This window comes from Phyllobates terribilis, unplaced genomic scaffold, assembly GCF_046119375.1.
Source record: "Phyllobates terribilis strain yellow unplaced genomic scaffold, ASM4611937v1 Scaffold_7__3_contigs__length_470593459, whole genome shotgun sequence".
NCBI classification, from domain to species: domain Eukaryota; kingdom Metazoa; phylum Chordata; class Amphibia; order Anura; family Dendrobatidae; genus Phyllobates; species Phyllobates terribilis.
Window position 1 is genome coordinate 73,288,975 of NW_027362767.1, and position 16,399 is coordinate 73,305,373.

Consider the following 16,399-nt stretch of genomic DNA (forward strand, 5'->3'; position numbering starts at 1 on the left):
AAGCACAAACCTGTACAACTCTTTTTAAGGGTTTGGGGATTTTTTTTTGTCTCTGCAGTTATACACAGCACTGATTAATATTTTATTGCAATACTATTACACAACCGTTAAACCAATGTTTTATATATTGAATCAATTATGAACAACTTTTCATTAAAAACCCTCCAGTGCAGTTATTAATAGTATAAAGCTGGGGGTGTAAACTTATGCAGCTCTTTGTTCATTACTGTTATGCTGAATTATTAATATTATACTCTATGCCTTCAAATCCTCTTATAACATATGCATTTTATTAACTGCTTCATTACCATTGTACAATCGTGGTTTTTTTTGATCATTATTTGAGTTAAGCAAAAAGGTTTGCAGGATCCCACCACGTCAATCGCTGCCAGATTGGAGCCCTGCAAACCTCCTCTTACCTGCCTGCTGGCACTTCCTTATGATTAGTAAGCCACGGCCCCACTATCAGTATTTGGTCAGTATTTGGTCACTATTTTTTCTCAGGAGTGGGAGCCAAAACCAGGAGTGGGTGATAAATGCAGAATTGGTGACTTGTTTCTATTATACCTTTTCTCTGATTGTTCCTCACTTGGTTTTGGCTCCCACTCCTGAGAAAAATTACTGACCGAATACTGATATTGGGGCTGTGGCCTTAGTTTACTAATCAGAAGAGGCATCGGGATGCCGGCAGGTAAGAGGAAGGCTCCAATCTGGCAGCCACGGACTATGGATGTGACTGCTGGACTAGGGTCCACCATCCTGCAAATCTTTTTGCTCAACTCTACACATAGCACAAATTGATTTCTAATTATTATCCATCAGTGCCATCTGCCTATATGTTACTTATCATACAGTACAGACCAAAAGTTTGGACACACCTTCTCATTTAAAGATTTTTCTGTATTTTCATGACTATGAAAATTGTACATTCACACTGAAGGCATCAAAACTATGAATTAACACATGTGGAATTATATACTTAACAAAAAAGTGTGAAACAACTGAAAATATGTCTTATATTCTAGGTTCTTCAAAGTAGCCACCTTTTGCTTTGATGACTGCTTTGCACACTCTTGGCATTCTCTTGATGAGCTTCAAGAGGTAGTCACCGGAAATGGTCTTCCAGCAATGTTGAAGGAGTTCCCAGAGATGCTTAGCACTTGTTGGCCCTTTTGCCTTCACTCTGCGGTCCAGCTCACCCCAAACCATCTCGATTGGGTTCAGGTCTGGTGACTGTGGAGGCCAGGTCATCTGGCGTAGCACCCCATCACTATCCTTCTTGGCCAAATAGCCCTTACACAGCCTGGAGGTGTGTTTGGGGTCATTGTCCTGTTGAAAAATAAATGATGGTCCAACTAAACGCAAACCGGATGGAATAGCATGCCGCTGCAAGATGCTGTGATAGCCATGCTGGTTCAGTATGCCTTCAATTTTGAATAAATCCCCAAGAGTATCACCAGCAAAGCACCCCTACACCATCACACCTCCTCCTCCATGCTTCACGGTGGGAACCAGGCACGTAGAGTCCATCCGTTAAGCTTTTCTGTGTCGCACAAAGACACGGTGGTTGGAACCAAAGATCTCAAATTTGGACTCATCAGACCAAAGCACAGATTTCCACTGGTCTAATGTCCATTCCTTGTGTTCTTTAGCCCAAACAAGTCTCTTCTGCTTGTTGCCTGTTCTTAGCAGTGGTTTCCTAGCAGCTATTTTACCATGAAGGCCTGCTGCACAAAGTCTCCTCTTAACAGTTGTTGTAGAGATGTGTCTGCAGCTAGAACTCTGTGTGGCATTGCCTGGTCTCTAATCTGAGCTGCTGTTAACCTGCGATTTCTGAGGCTGGTGACTCGGATAAACTTATCCTCAGAAGCAGAGGTGACTCTAGGTCTTCCTTTCCTGGGGCGGTCTTCATGTGAGCCAGTTTCTTTGTAGCGGTTGATGGTTTTTGCAACTGCACTTGGGGACACTTTCAAAGTTTTCCCAATTTTTCAGACTGACTGACCTTCATTTCTTAAAGTAATGATGGCCACTCGTTTTTCTTTACTTAGCTGCTTTTTTCTTGCCATAATACAAATTCTAACAGTCTATTCAGTAGGACTATCAGCTGTGTAGCCACCAGACTTCTGCACAACACAACTGATGGTCCCAAGCCCATTTATAAGGCAAGAAATCCCACTTATTAAACCTGACAGGGCTCACCTGTGAAGTGAAGACCATTTCCGTTGACTACCTCTTGAAGCTCATCAAGAGAGTGCCAAGAGTGTGCAAAGCAGTCATCAAAGCAAAAGGTGGCTACTTTGAAGAACCTAGAATATAAGACATATTTTCAGTTGTTTCACACTTTTTTGTTAATTATATAATTCCACATGTGTTAATTCATAGTTTTGATGCCTTCAGTGTAAATGTACAATTTTCATAGTTAAGAAAATACAGAAAAATCTTTAAATGAGAAGGTGTGTCCAAACTTTTGGTCTGTACTGTATGTCGTAAAATATCAAAATGAGGGAGTTGTTCTTGGTCTTCCTATGGATCCAGGTGAACTATGGATCTGCATAGCACTGTATTCTGATCAGCACTATCCCTTTTGGTTAAGAAACTATTCCGTTTGCTGAAAGCAGTGATATCTAACAGAAGGCATATCACCTGGTGAACTTTCCTGCTGTTGTATAACTACAACTCCCATTATGAGGTGACTGACACAACATGCTGATGAGTATGTATCTAAAACGAAAAATGAATCAACTGTTGCAATAGGTCCTAATTTTAAAAAATCATATTGTTTTGTTTCTACAGCTACTATGTATTTCTACAAGTGCTTCTCACTAAATTAGAATATCATCAAAAGTTAATTTATTTCAATTCTTCAATTCAAAAAGTGAAACTTGTATTATATACAGTCATTACAAACAGAGTGATCTATTTCAAGTGTTTATTTCTGTTAATGTTGATGATTATGGCTTACAGCCAATGAAAACACAAAAGTCATTATCTCAGTAAATTAGAATACTTTATAACAACCGCTTGAAAAATGTTTTTAAAATCTGAAATGTTGTCCTACTGAAATGTATGTTCAGTAAATGCCCTCAATACTTGGTCGGGGCTCCTTTTGCATCAATTACTGCATCAATGCGGCGTGGCATGGAGGCGATCAGCCTGTGGCACTGCTGAGGTGTTATGGAAGCCCAGGTGGCTTTGATAGTAGCCTTCAGCTCGTCTGCATTGTGGGGTCTGGTGTCTCATCTTCCTCTTGACAATACCCCATAGATTCTATATAATAGATTCTCTATGGGGTTATGGTCAGGCGAGTTTGCTGCCAATCATGCACAGTGATACAGTTGTTTGTAAACCAGGTATTGGTACTTTTGGCCGTGTGGACAGGGGCCAAGTCCTGCTGGAAAATGACATTTCCATCTCCACAAGCTTGTCAGCAGAGGGAAGCATGAAGTGCTATAAAATTTCCTGGTAGACGGCTGCGCTGACTTTGGTCTTGATAAAACACAGTGGACCTACACCAGCAGATGACATGGCTCCCCAAACCATCACTGATTGTGGAGACTTCACACGAGACCTCCAGCAGCTTGGATTGTGGCCTCTCCACTCTTCCTCCAGACTCTGGGACCTTGATTTCCAAATGAAATACAAAATTTACTTTCATCTGAAAACAACACCTTGGACCACTGAGCAACAGTCCAGCTCTTTTTCTCCTTGGCCCAGGTAAGACGCTTCTGGCGTTGTCTATAGGTCATGAGCGGCTTGACACAAGGAATGTGACACTTGTAGCCCATGTCCTGGATACGTCTGTGTGTGGTGGCTCTTGAATCAATGACTCCAGCAGCAGTCCACTCTGTGAATCTCAACCAAATGTTTGAATGGCCTTTTCTTAACAATCTTTTCAAGGCTGCTGTTATCCCGGTTGCTTGTGCACCTCTTCCTACCACACTTTTTCTTTCCACTCAACTTTCCATTAATATGCTTAGATACAGCACTCTGTAAACAGCCAGCTTCTTTAGCAATGACTTTTTGTGGCTTACCCTCCTTGTGGAGTGTGTCAATGACTGCCTTCTGGACATCTGTGAAGTCAGCAGTCTTCCCCATGACCGTGGAGCCTACTGAAACAGACTAAGGGACCTTTTTAAACGCTTAGGAAGCCTTTGCAGGTGTTTTTTGTTAATTATTCTAATTTACTGAGATAATGACTTTTGTGTTTTCATTGGCTGTAAGCCATAATTATCAACATTAACAGAAATAACACTTGAAATAGATCACTCTGTTTGTAATGACTCTATATTATATATGAGTTTCACTTTTTGATTGAAGAACTGAAATAAATTAACTTTTTGATGATATTCTAATTTAGTGAGAAGCACTTGTATATCTATATGTCTCCATGGTAACAGACAACAAAGAAAATGTGTGTAGTCACATTTTGCAGAAGTATTTTACTTACGTCTTACATTACATGAGTGATATCTATTGTAAATTCTACAATAGCTCAGGGACCAACGAATCCTCGCAGCGCACAATACATGCCTTGGGGGGATTCAAAAGTTTTAATTTTAAACCGGACATTATAGTCCTCCATACAGTATTATGGGCGCCACATAGTCCTCCATACAGTATTATGAGCACCACATAGTCTTCCATACAGAATAATGGGCCCCACATAGTCCTCCATACAGTATTATGGGCACCACATAGTCCTCCATACAGTATTATGAGCACCACATAGTCTTCCATACAGTATTATGAGCACCACATAGTCTTCCATACAGTATTATGAGCACCATATAGTCTTCAATACAGTATTGTGGGCGCCACTTAGTCCTCCATACAGTATTATGGGCACCATGTAGTCCTCCATACAGTATAATGAGCCCTATATAGTGCTCCATACAGTATAATGAGCCTCATATATTGTTCCATGCAGTATAATGAGCCCCATATATTATTATTTATTTATATAGCGTCATTGATTCCATTGTGCTGTACATGAGAAGAGGTTACATACCAAATACAGATATCACTTACAGTAAACGAACTAACAATGACAGACTGGTACAGAGGGAAGAGGACCCTGCCCTTGTGGGCTTACATTCTACAGGGTGGTGGGGAAGGAGACAGTAGGTTGGGGGGTTGCAGTAGCTCCGGTGTTGTTGAGGTGGCAGCAGGCAAGGTCATGGCAGGCTGTAAGCTTGTTTGAAGAGATAGGTTTTCAGGTTCCGTCTGAAGGATCCAAATGCGGCGGTTAATTGGACGTGTTCAGGCACAGAATTCCAGTGGATGGGGGATATTCGGGACAAATCTTGGAGGCGATTGGGTGAGGAACGAATAAATGTGGAGGAGAGGAGGCGGTCTTGGGAGGACCGGAGATTACGTAAGGGAATATGTCGGGAGATTAGTTCAGAGATGTATGGAGGAGAAAGGTTATGGATGGCTTTGTAGGTCAGTGTTAGTAGTTTGGACTGGATCCGCTGGGCAATTGGGAGCTAGTGAAGGGATTTGCAAAGGGGGGTAGCAGAGGAGTACAGAGGCGAGAGATGAAATAGTCGCGCAGCAGAGTTAAGGATGGACTGAAGATATATTGCTCCATACAGTATATAGAGCCCCATAAATTGCTCCATACAGAATAATGGGCCCCATATAATGCTCCATACAGAATAATGGGCCTCATATAATGATCAATTTCGAATAATAGAACCCCATATAATCTCCATACAGAATATTGGGCCTCATATAATGCTCCATACAGAATGGGCCTCATATATTGTTCCATACAGAATAATGGGCCCCATATAGCACTCCATTCAGACTAATGGACCCCATATATTGCTCTATACATAATGGATCCCATAAAATGCTCTATACAGAATAATGCTCCCCATATAATGCTCCATGCAGAATAATGGGCCTCATATAATGTGCCATACAGAAAATTGGGCCTCATACAATGCTCCATACAGAATGGGCCCCATATAATGCTTCATACAGAATAATGGACCCCATATAATGCTCCATACAGAATAATGGACCCCATATAATGCTCCATACAGAATAGGGGGCCCCATATAATCCTCCATACAGAATGGTGGACCTCATATAATGCTCCATACATAATGGGCCCCATATAATGCTCCATACGGAATGATGGACCTCATATAATGCTCCATACAGAATAATGGGCCCCATATAATGCTCCATACATTATAATGGGCCCCATATAATGCTCTATACAGAATAATGGGCCCCATATAATGCTCCATACAGAATAATGGGCCCCATATAGAATAATGGGCCCCATATAATGCTCCATACAGAATAATGGACCCCATATAATGCTTCATACAGAATAATGGGCCCCATATAATGCTCCATACAGAATAATGGGCCCCATATAATGCTCCATACAGAATAATATAGCCCCATATAATGCTCCATACAGACTATTCGGCCTCGTATAATGCTCCATACAGAATAATGGGCCTCCTAATGCTCTATACAGAATAATGGATCCCATATAATGCTTCATACAGAATGGACTTCATATAATGCTCTATACAGAAAAATGAACCCCATAAAATGCTCTACAGAATAATGAACCCCGTATAATGGTCCATACAGAATAATGGACCCCACAAAATGCTCCATACAGAATAATGGACCCCATATAAGCTCCATACAGAATAATGGACCCCATATAATGCTCCATACAGAATAATAGGCCCCATATAATGCTCTATATAGAATGGGCCCCATATAATGCTCCATACAGAATAATGGACCCCATATAATGCTCCATACAGAATAATGGGTCCCATATAATGCTGCATACAGAATAATGGGCCCCATATAATTCTCCATACAGAATAATGGTCCCCATATAATGCTCCATACAGAATAATATAGCCCCATATAATGCTCAATACAGAATATTGGGCCTCGTATAATGCTCCATACAGAATAATGGGCCTCCTAATGCTCTATACAGAATAATGGATCCCATATAATGCTTCATACAGAATGGGCTTCATATAATGCTCCATACAGAAAAATGGGACATTAAAAAATAAATGAGTAGGTAGATGTAGTCATTTAGTGTTGCCATTTACTTTTTTTATTTCTTACCATAGATGGTTGAGTCATATTTCCAGCACTGGTAATTAGCAAACATATGTGCAATACTTTCCAGAGCCTTGCACTACAGTTTACTCAACGATGTAAAAACTCTTCTCATGAGAGGAAATAAAAAAATGTGTTTATCCCTTTTTTTGGCACAGATAGTTGCTACAATAATGGCAATAACAGGGATCGTAATGATGGCGTATGCAGATGGTTTCCATGGCGACTCCATTATTGGAGTAGCGCTTGCAGTTGGATCAGCCTCGGCATCAGCACTTTATAAGGTAAGAAAGTGTCGCATCATCTAAAAGACAATTTTCTTACACCTCGCTAATGTGTATGTGGAAGGCCTTTACTGAGCATAAATGATTGTGAGAAAAAATAAATCAGGTGGCATTAGAAATTTCTTCTGTTCTGCCTTTTAAACCATTTAAAGAGGTTGGCCACTACTTTTTATTGATGATTTATCATATCCTTAGGATAGGGCCTAGGCCATCAATAAAAAAGTAGTGGACAACCTCTTTAGGTAGGAAATTAGCTTAACTAGTTCAAGATGTGGCCATTTTTCCCTGTTCATGACCAGACACATTTTTTTTGTACACAGTTTTACGTTCTCTAAAGTTTTTGTTTTTTATCTTTTTCAGTTTCTCAAATATTTTTTTGTCTTTGTCTCTGTCCTAGATGCCAGATATGGCTTGTCTCATTGACCTATCATAGTCTAAAAGTCTGAACATAGAAAATGAGAATCTTCTTTTTTATCTTTTTTTTTCTCTAGAAACATCACCAGTTAGTCTATTGGTTGTATAAATGGTGCTGACCTTCAGTACTAGGCTCAGCCCATGCGAAAGAGTAGCGCTGTCTCCCGAGAGTATTATTTTTAAAATACCAGAAAAACCCTTAAGGCTGATTTCACGCATCAGTTTTTTTTCTCATGCATGAAATACGGACCCTGTTTTTTCAGTGTGCTGTACTTCTTTTATTTTTGTCCATGTGTCAGTTTTTACAATTTTTGATACATACCCTTTTCTCACACCTAGTAAGAAATGTCTTAATTTCTCCTAACCATTAATGTGAACCTGATAGCTGATACATGCTGCCCGATACACAGGCAGTATATATCAGACATTGCCTGTATTATCTCAGCCAGGTATGTTTGACTCCGAAACACCGCTGGGAACTGAGAACGGGCTGTAGACTAGCTTCTCCCCGCCCATTGCTGTGGATTGATAGGCGGGTCCCTATATGCACATATGTGTATAAGGAGAGACCTGTCAGTCACTGGCAGCGGGCGGGGAGAAGCCGCTGGGAACAAGTCTCCCATGTGTCTTGGTCCATGGCAGCTTTTAAAGTATGTTTTTCCGTGACATGCCACAGTGTTTCAAAGTCCTTTGGAAGTACATTGAGCTGTAGGCTGGATTGCTGCTAAAAGAAAAAAAAAAATTAGCGAGTGTGAACGAGCTGAGTGTGACCGGAGTGTAAGTGCAAACGGAGGTAAGTGTGTGACTTGTTTTTCAGTGACTTTGGATTCAGGGAGTTTGGAAGGGAGGAATTTGGACTGAATTGCTGTCAGTTTTTATTAATTCTTTACATCTATTTTTACCTAACATTTCTGTCTAGTGCAATCCCCATTAGGAAATGAGCTCCATTGACAATGCTATCCAGTGTACAGTGAGGCAGCTAGCTGGGTGACAGTTAGAAGGGGGGTAGAGGGAAGAGTGCCAGGGAGGCTAGTCCTGATCTGGCACACCCCAATAAGTTTTCAAAGTTGGCAGATGAGGGGGGTGTCTGTACAGGGGTAGCACTGCTGAAGCAAGGCATGTCCTCTGAAAGCCGGAGGAGCGTCAGCTCCAGTAAGGGGGGAAATAGGAGAGCAGGGCAGGCCAGGCAGGTGCTGGTAGTGGAGGACTCAATTATTAGGGGAACAGATAGGGTAATTTGTCACAAAGACAGGGATCGTCGAACAGTGTGCTGCCTACCTGGCGCTCGAGTCCGGCACATCGCTAATCGGGTTGACAGATTACTGGGAGGGGCTGGTGAGGACCCAGCGGTCATGGTGCACATTGGCAGAAATGACAAAGTTACAGGTAGGTGGAAGGTCCTTAAAGATGATTTCAGGGAATTAGGCAGCAAGCTTAAAGCAAGGACCTCCAAGGTGGTATTCTCTGAAATACTACCTGTACAACGTGCCATGCCAGAGAGGCAATGGGAGATTAGGGAGATAAATAAGTGACTCTGGAAATGGTGTAGGAAGGAGGGCTTTGGGTTCCTGGAGAACTGGGCCGACTTCTTAGTTGGCTACAGGTTCTACGTTAGAGACGGCTGCACCTCAATGGGGAAGGTGCAGCTGTGCTGGGGGAGAAAATGGCTAGAAGGTTGGAGGAGTGTTTAAACTAGGGATTGGGGGGGGTATTAATTTTATAGGTGGGGAAGATAGTGCAGATAGTGACCTGGGCACAAATAAAGAAATTGTGGATGGGGTTAGAACAGTCAATATAGTAAGAAGGAATAGAGGTACAGAGAGATACATAAAATGCATGTACACTAATGCCAGAAGCCTCACCAACAAAATGGAGTAATTAGAATTAATTTTGTTGGAAAATAATTATGACATGGTGGGGATATATGTGAGTCTAATGAAAATGTAGAGTCCCTGTGGGTGGAGATAAGGGGAGGGGGAAAAAATAATAAGTTACTGAAAGGGGTTTGTTATAAGTCTCCAAAAATAATGGAAACAGTGGAGAATATCCTCATAAAGCAAATAGATGAAGCAGCAACTCAAGGAGAAGTCATTATTATGGGGGACTTTAACTACCCTGAAATACATTGGGGAACAGAAACCTGTAGTTCAAGCAAAGGTAATAGGTTTTTGACAACTATGAGAGACAATTACCTTTCACAACTGGTTCAGGACCCAACAAGAAGGGGGGCACTGCTAGACCTAATATTAACCAACAGGCCAGACCGCATATCAAATATACGAGTTGGGTTGGGGGTCACTTGGGTAATAGTGATCACAAAATAATAAGTTTTCATGTATCCTTTAATAAGATGTGTAGTAGAGGGGTTACAAGGACACTAAACTTTAGGAAGGCAAATTTCCAATGGTTGAGAGATGATCTTAGTGCAATAAACTGGGACGATATCCTGAGACATAAAACTACACAAAGCAAATGGTAGACATTTATTAGCATCCTGAATAGGACCTGTGCACAATATATACCCTATGGGAATAAACATGCTAGAAATAGAAGGAAACCACTATGGCTAAATAGAGCTGTAAGGGGCGCAATAAGTGACAAAAAGAAAGCATTTAGAGAACTAAAGCAAGTAGGTAGTGATGAGGCATTAAATGAATACAGAAAATTAAATAAATTCTGTAAAAACCAAATCAAGGCAGCAAAGATTGAGACAGGGAGACTCATTGCCAGAGAAAGTAAAAATAATCCCAAAATATTCTTTAACTACATAAATAGTAAAAAACTAAAAAATGATAGTGTTGACCCCTTAAGAATAGTGAAATGGTGGATGAGGATGAGGAAAAAGCCAATATGCTAAATGATTTTTTTTCAACCGTATTTACACAAGAAAAATCGCATGACAGAAAACATGATCAGTGATAACAAAAATTCTCCATTAAATGTCACTTGTTTAACCCAGCAGGAAGTACGGTGGCATCTAAAAATCACTAAAGTTGACAAATCCCCAGGCCCGGATGGGATACACCTCCGAGTACTGCAGGAATTAAGTAACGTCATAGATAGACCATTATTTTTAATCTTTAAAGATTCCATAATAACAGGGTCTATACCACAGGACTGGCGTATAGCAAATGTGGTGCCAATATTCAAAAAGGGGACAAAAACTGAACTTGGAAATTATAGGCCAGTAAGCTTAACCTCTACTGTGGGTAAAATCCTGGAGGGTTTCCTAAGAGATGCTATACTAGAGTATCTGAAGAAGAATAACCTCATGACCCAATATCAACATGGGTTTACGAGGGATCGTTCCTGTCAGACTAATCTGATCAGCTTTTTTGAAGAGGCAAGTTCTGGACTGGACCAAGGAAATGCAGTGGATGTTGTGTATAATCTTCTCAAAAGCTTTTGATACGGTTCCACACAAAAGGTTGATACATAAAATGAGAACAATGGGGATAGGGAAAAATATATGTATGTGGGTTAAGAACTGGCTCAGTGATAGGAAACAAAGGGTGGTTATTAATGAAACACACTCAGAGTGGGTCACAGTTAACAGTGGGGTACCACAGGGGTCAGTATTGGGCCAGCTTCTTTTTAATATATTTATTAGCCCCTTAAGCCCCGGAGCATTTTCCGTTTTTGCATTTTCGTTTTTTGCTCCCCTTGTTCACAGAGCCATAGCGTTTTTATTTTTGGTCAATATGGCCATGTGAGGGCTTATTTTTTGTGGGACGAGTTGTACTTTTCAACGCCATTACTAGTTTTACCATATCGTGTACGGGAAAACGGGAAAAAAATTCCAAGTGCGGTAAAATTGCAAAAAAAGTGCAATACCACAGTTTTTTATTTTTTTTTTTTACCACGTTCACTGAATGCTAAAACTGACCTGCCATTCTTATTCTACAGGTCATTACGAGTTCATAGACACCAAACATGTATAGGTTTTTTTATATTTAAGTGGTGAAAAAAAATTCCAAAATTTGGTAAAAAAAATAGATATATATAGCGCCATTTTCCGAGACCTGTAGCGTCTCCATTTTTCGTGATGTGGGGCTGGGTGAGGGCTTATTTTTTGCGCGACGGACTGACGTTTTTATTGATAACATTTTGGGGTAGAACCGATGTTTTGATCGCCCGTTATTGCATTTTATTGCAATTTTGCAGCGACCAAAAAACGGAATTCTGCCGTTTAGAATTTTTTTCTCGTTACGCCGTTTACCGATCGGATTAATTCTTTTTTTATATTGATAGATCGGGCGATTCTAAACGCGGCGATACCAAATATGTCTATGTAGGTTTTTTTTATATATATATATATATATATATATATATATATATATATATATATATATATATATATATTATTTTGATTGGGGCGAAAGGGGGGTGATTTAAACTTTTATATTTTTTTAATATTTTTAAAAACTTTTTTTTTTCACTTACTGCATGCTTCAATAGTCTCCATAGGAGACTAGAAGCAGCAACTGTCCGATCGGCTCTGCTACATACAGGGGACCAGCAGATCCCCTGCATGCAGCAGAAATGGTCCTGTGCTATGAGCGCCGACCACTAGGTGGCGCTCATAGCAACCAGATCATGACAACCACAGGCGTCTGCTGCAGACCCTGGGTTGTCATGCCCACCCATCGGTGACCCGCGATCACGTGACGGGGTCGCCGATGGGTGGGGCTTATGACGCGCTACCCGGAAGCGCGCGTTAAATGCCGCTGTCGGAGATTGACAGCGGCATTTAACATGTTAACAGCCGCGGGTGCATCGCGATTCCACCCGCGGCTGTTGCGGGCACATGTCAGCTGTAAGAATCAGCTGACATGTGCTCGGTTCAGTGAGGGCTCAGCGCAGCAGCCCTCACTGAACGGGGGGTACGCAAATGTGCGTACTAATACGGCAAGGGTTGTTAAGGGGTTAATGACCTTGTAGGGAGCATACAGAGTAGTATTTCAATATTTGCAGATGACACTAAACTCTGCAGGATAATCAATACAGAGGGGGACAATTTTATATTACTGTAGGATCTATGTAAACTAGAAGCTTGGGCTGATAAATGGCAAATGAGCTTTAATGTAAGGTAATGCACTTGGGCAGAGGAAATAAAATGTATAATTATATGCTTAATTGTAAAACATTGGGCAAAACTGTAACTGAAAAAGACCTGGGTGTATTGGTGGACGACAAGCTCACGTTTAGTGGCCAGTGTCAGGCAGCTGCTGCAAAGGCAAATAAAATAATGGAATGCATTAAAAGAGGCATAGATGCTCATGAGGAGAACATAATTTTACCTCTATACAAGTCATTAGTGCGACCACACTTAAAGTACTGTGTACAGTTCTGGTCTCCGGTGTATAAGAAAGACATAGCTGAACTAGAGCGGGTGCAGAGAAGAGCGACCAAGGTTATTAGAGGACTGGGGGGTCTGCAATACCAAGACAGGTTATTACACTTGGGGTTATCTACTGTGGAAAAACTAAGGGTTAGGGGTGATCTTATTACTATGTACAAGTATATGAGGGGACAGTACAAAGACCTGTCTACTGATCTTTTTACTCTCAGGCCAGAGACGGGGACAAGGGGGCATCTTCTACGTCTGGAGGAAAGAAGGTTTAATCATAATCACAGACGCGGATTCTTTACTGTAAGAGCAGTGAGACTATGGAACTCTCTGCCGCATGATGTTGTAATGAGTGATTCACTACTAAAATTTAAGAAGGGCCTGGGTGCCTTTCTTGAAAAGTATAATATTACAGGTTATAAATACTAGATTCCTTGATTGGGCATTGATCCAGGGTACTAGTCTGATTATCGTATGGAGTCTGGAAGGAATTTTTTCCCCAATGTGGAGCTTAGTGTTGCCACATGGTTTTTTTTTGCCTTCCTCTGGATCAACATGTTAGGCTATGGGTTGAACTTAGTGTTGAGCGAGCACTAAAATGCTCGGGTGCTCGAAGCTCAGGCCGAGCTCACCGTGATACTCGGGTGCTCGACCCGAGCAATGAGCCCAATGTTAGTCTATGGGAGACCCGAGCATTTTTGTGGCGGCACCCCCGGCAGTCTGTAGAAAGCCTAAAAAGTGCCCAAAACGATAGTGACAGTGCTCAAATGACATGGGGACAGCATGGGGATCGACCCAGGAAGCATTTCTGACCCCCAGGTCACTGCTGTCAACAACGTGGTCAGAGGTATTAAGCCACTTTTACGGGCTCACAATAAAACGTTCAAAACCGAAACTGAAACTGCTTTCCTGTGAAATATGTTAAGGAACATCCTTTCCAGGGTAAAGACTTGTGTATAAGGTAAAATAAATAACGAAAAACAAAAATACTCCTCCACAGCTTGGGCTATGTTCACAAGTAGCATTTTTTATGCGTTTTTTGCACTTTTGTATTGCTTTCAACCGTGACAAATGCATTCACCGGGAAATGTCATTTTAACATTTTACAACCTTATCTGGCCATATACTGTGTGACACATGCATACAGTGCTGAAAAGACATGGGAACAGCATGGGGAAGACCCCTGGAAGCATATCTGACACCCAGGTCACTGCCTAAAAGTGTGCCCATCAGAAGTGATCCTTGCCGCATCAGAAGATGCAGACTTGCAACTATCCCCGTGCAAGTCCTTGTCCCAGGGCAGTGTTCAATTGTACCTCCCTCATTCCTTGCAATGCAAGCGCAAGTATGCAGCCTGCCATCTACCCACCCCCAGGCTGCAATACCATACTACTTGCTTGCTTGCAATTGAAATTGGGTCTTTTAGGCATGTGGGGGCGAAATCTGGCCACCACGTCATGGCTGTGTCGGCGGCCTGGTATCCATATTCAGTCCCCAGCCGCCCGGCGGCCGGGTGTCCACGCTTGGTCCCCAGCCACCAAGGGCCGGCCGGGTGTCCATACTCGGTCCCCAGCTGCACCTATTTGTCCCAGTAACCTTCCCCACACTTTTCTTAGCCTGGCTTGCTTTAGGGCAGCATTGGCAGAGCCCACCAGACAACCAGACTCCTCCGGTGGGCCCTGGCTTCTCCATCAAGGGAGTTGAGAGTGCCAAGGTGAGGAGCATGATGATGATGATAGAAGTTATCATCTGCTTTGTTTTCTTGGAATGCAAGCGTAAAGGCCCCGTCACACTAAGCGACGCTACAGAGATCCCAACGACGATACGACCTGTCACGGATCGTTGCTGCGTCGCTATGTGGTCGCTGGTGAGATGGCAAACAGTCAGATCTTCCCAACGACGCAGCAGCGATGCAGCGACCCTTAACGATCTGTATAACGATGCACGCCTATGTGTTTCTGTGTCTGAGTCGTCAACAAGGTCGTTGGTAAGGTGTCAAACACACCGATACATGCTACCCAGCAGGGCCTCAACGATCAAAGAAATGTCCAGACCATTCCGACACGACCAGCGATCTCACAGCAGGGGCCTGGTCGCTGCTAAGTGTCAAACGTAGCGAGATTGCTACTGAGGTCGCTGTTGCGTCACAAAACTTGTGACTCAGCAGCGATCTCGCTAGCGATCTCGCTTAGTGTGACGGGGGCTTAAGTGTGCAGCCTGCCACCCACCCACCCCTAGGCTGCAATACCATACTGCTAGCTTGCTTGCACTTGAAATGAGGCCTTTTAGGCTTGTGGAGGCAGACGCCGGCCACCATGTCATGGCTGCATCGGCGGCCTGGTATCCATACTCAGTCCCCAGCCGCCCGGCGGCCGGGTGTCCACACTCGGTCCCCAGTCACCAGGGGGCGGCCGGGTGTCCATACTTGGTCCCCAGCCACCCCTATTTGTCCCGGTAACCTTCCCCACACTTTTCTTAGCCTGGCCTGCTTTAGGGCAGCATTGGCCGAGCCCACCAGACAACCAGACTCCTCCAGTGGGCCCTGGCTTCTCCATCAGGGGAGTTGAGAGTGCCAAGGTGAGGAGCATGATGATGATTATAGACGTTAGCATCTGCTTTGTTTTCTTGGAATGCAAGCGTAAGTGTGCAGCCTGCCATCCACCCACCCCCAGGCTGCAATACCATACTGCTAGCTTGCTTGCACTTGAAATGAGGCCTTTTAGGCTTGTGGAGGCAGACACCAGCCACCATGTCATGGCTGCGTCGGCGGCCTGGTATCCATACTCAGTCCTCAGTCGCCCGGCGGCCGTGTGTCCACACTCGGTCCCCAGCTGCCAGGGGGCGGCCGGGTGTCCATACTCGGTCCCCAGCCGCCCCGTGGCCGGGTGCCCACACACGGTCCACAGCCGCCTGGGGGTGGCCGGGTATCCATAAACGGTCCCCAGCCGCCCCTATTTGTCCCGCTGCGCCTTATACACAAGTTCGCATACCAAAACATTACCTGTGCCCTCCCCAGTGCATTTAGCGGGAAGGACAGCCTAACCACAAACACGTGGACAAGTGAATGTGGCCAGGGATGGTCCATCTCACTGATGCCTTCACACTGGGTTAATATTGTGATAGCCGGGACACAGTTGGACACTGGGATGCAATACGTCCTCCAGACATAGCGGATTGCGGGTCCTGGGTCAATCAGGCTTCAACACAAAGTTCACAAGGTAGACAGCAGCAGTGG

General features: G+C 43.1%; 1 protein-coding gene across 6 annotated transcripts in view; it reads left to right on the forward strand.

Moving 5' to 3' along the window:
• The window catches only part of SLC35F4 (solute carrier family 35 member F4), a 363,727-nt gene that overhangs the window by 338,059 nt on the left and 9,269 nt on the right, over window positions 1-16,399 (forward strand). For all 6 annotated transcript variants that reach the window (XM_073637520.1, XM_073637524.1, XM_073637522.1 and 3 more), the window contains one exon: window positions 7,275-7,400. In XM_073637520.1, the coding sequence (XP_073493621.1) occupies window positions 7,275-7,400 (126 nt within the window). The remainder of the gene's footprint in view (window positions 1-7,274; window positions 7,401-16,399) is intronic.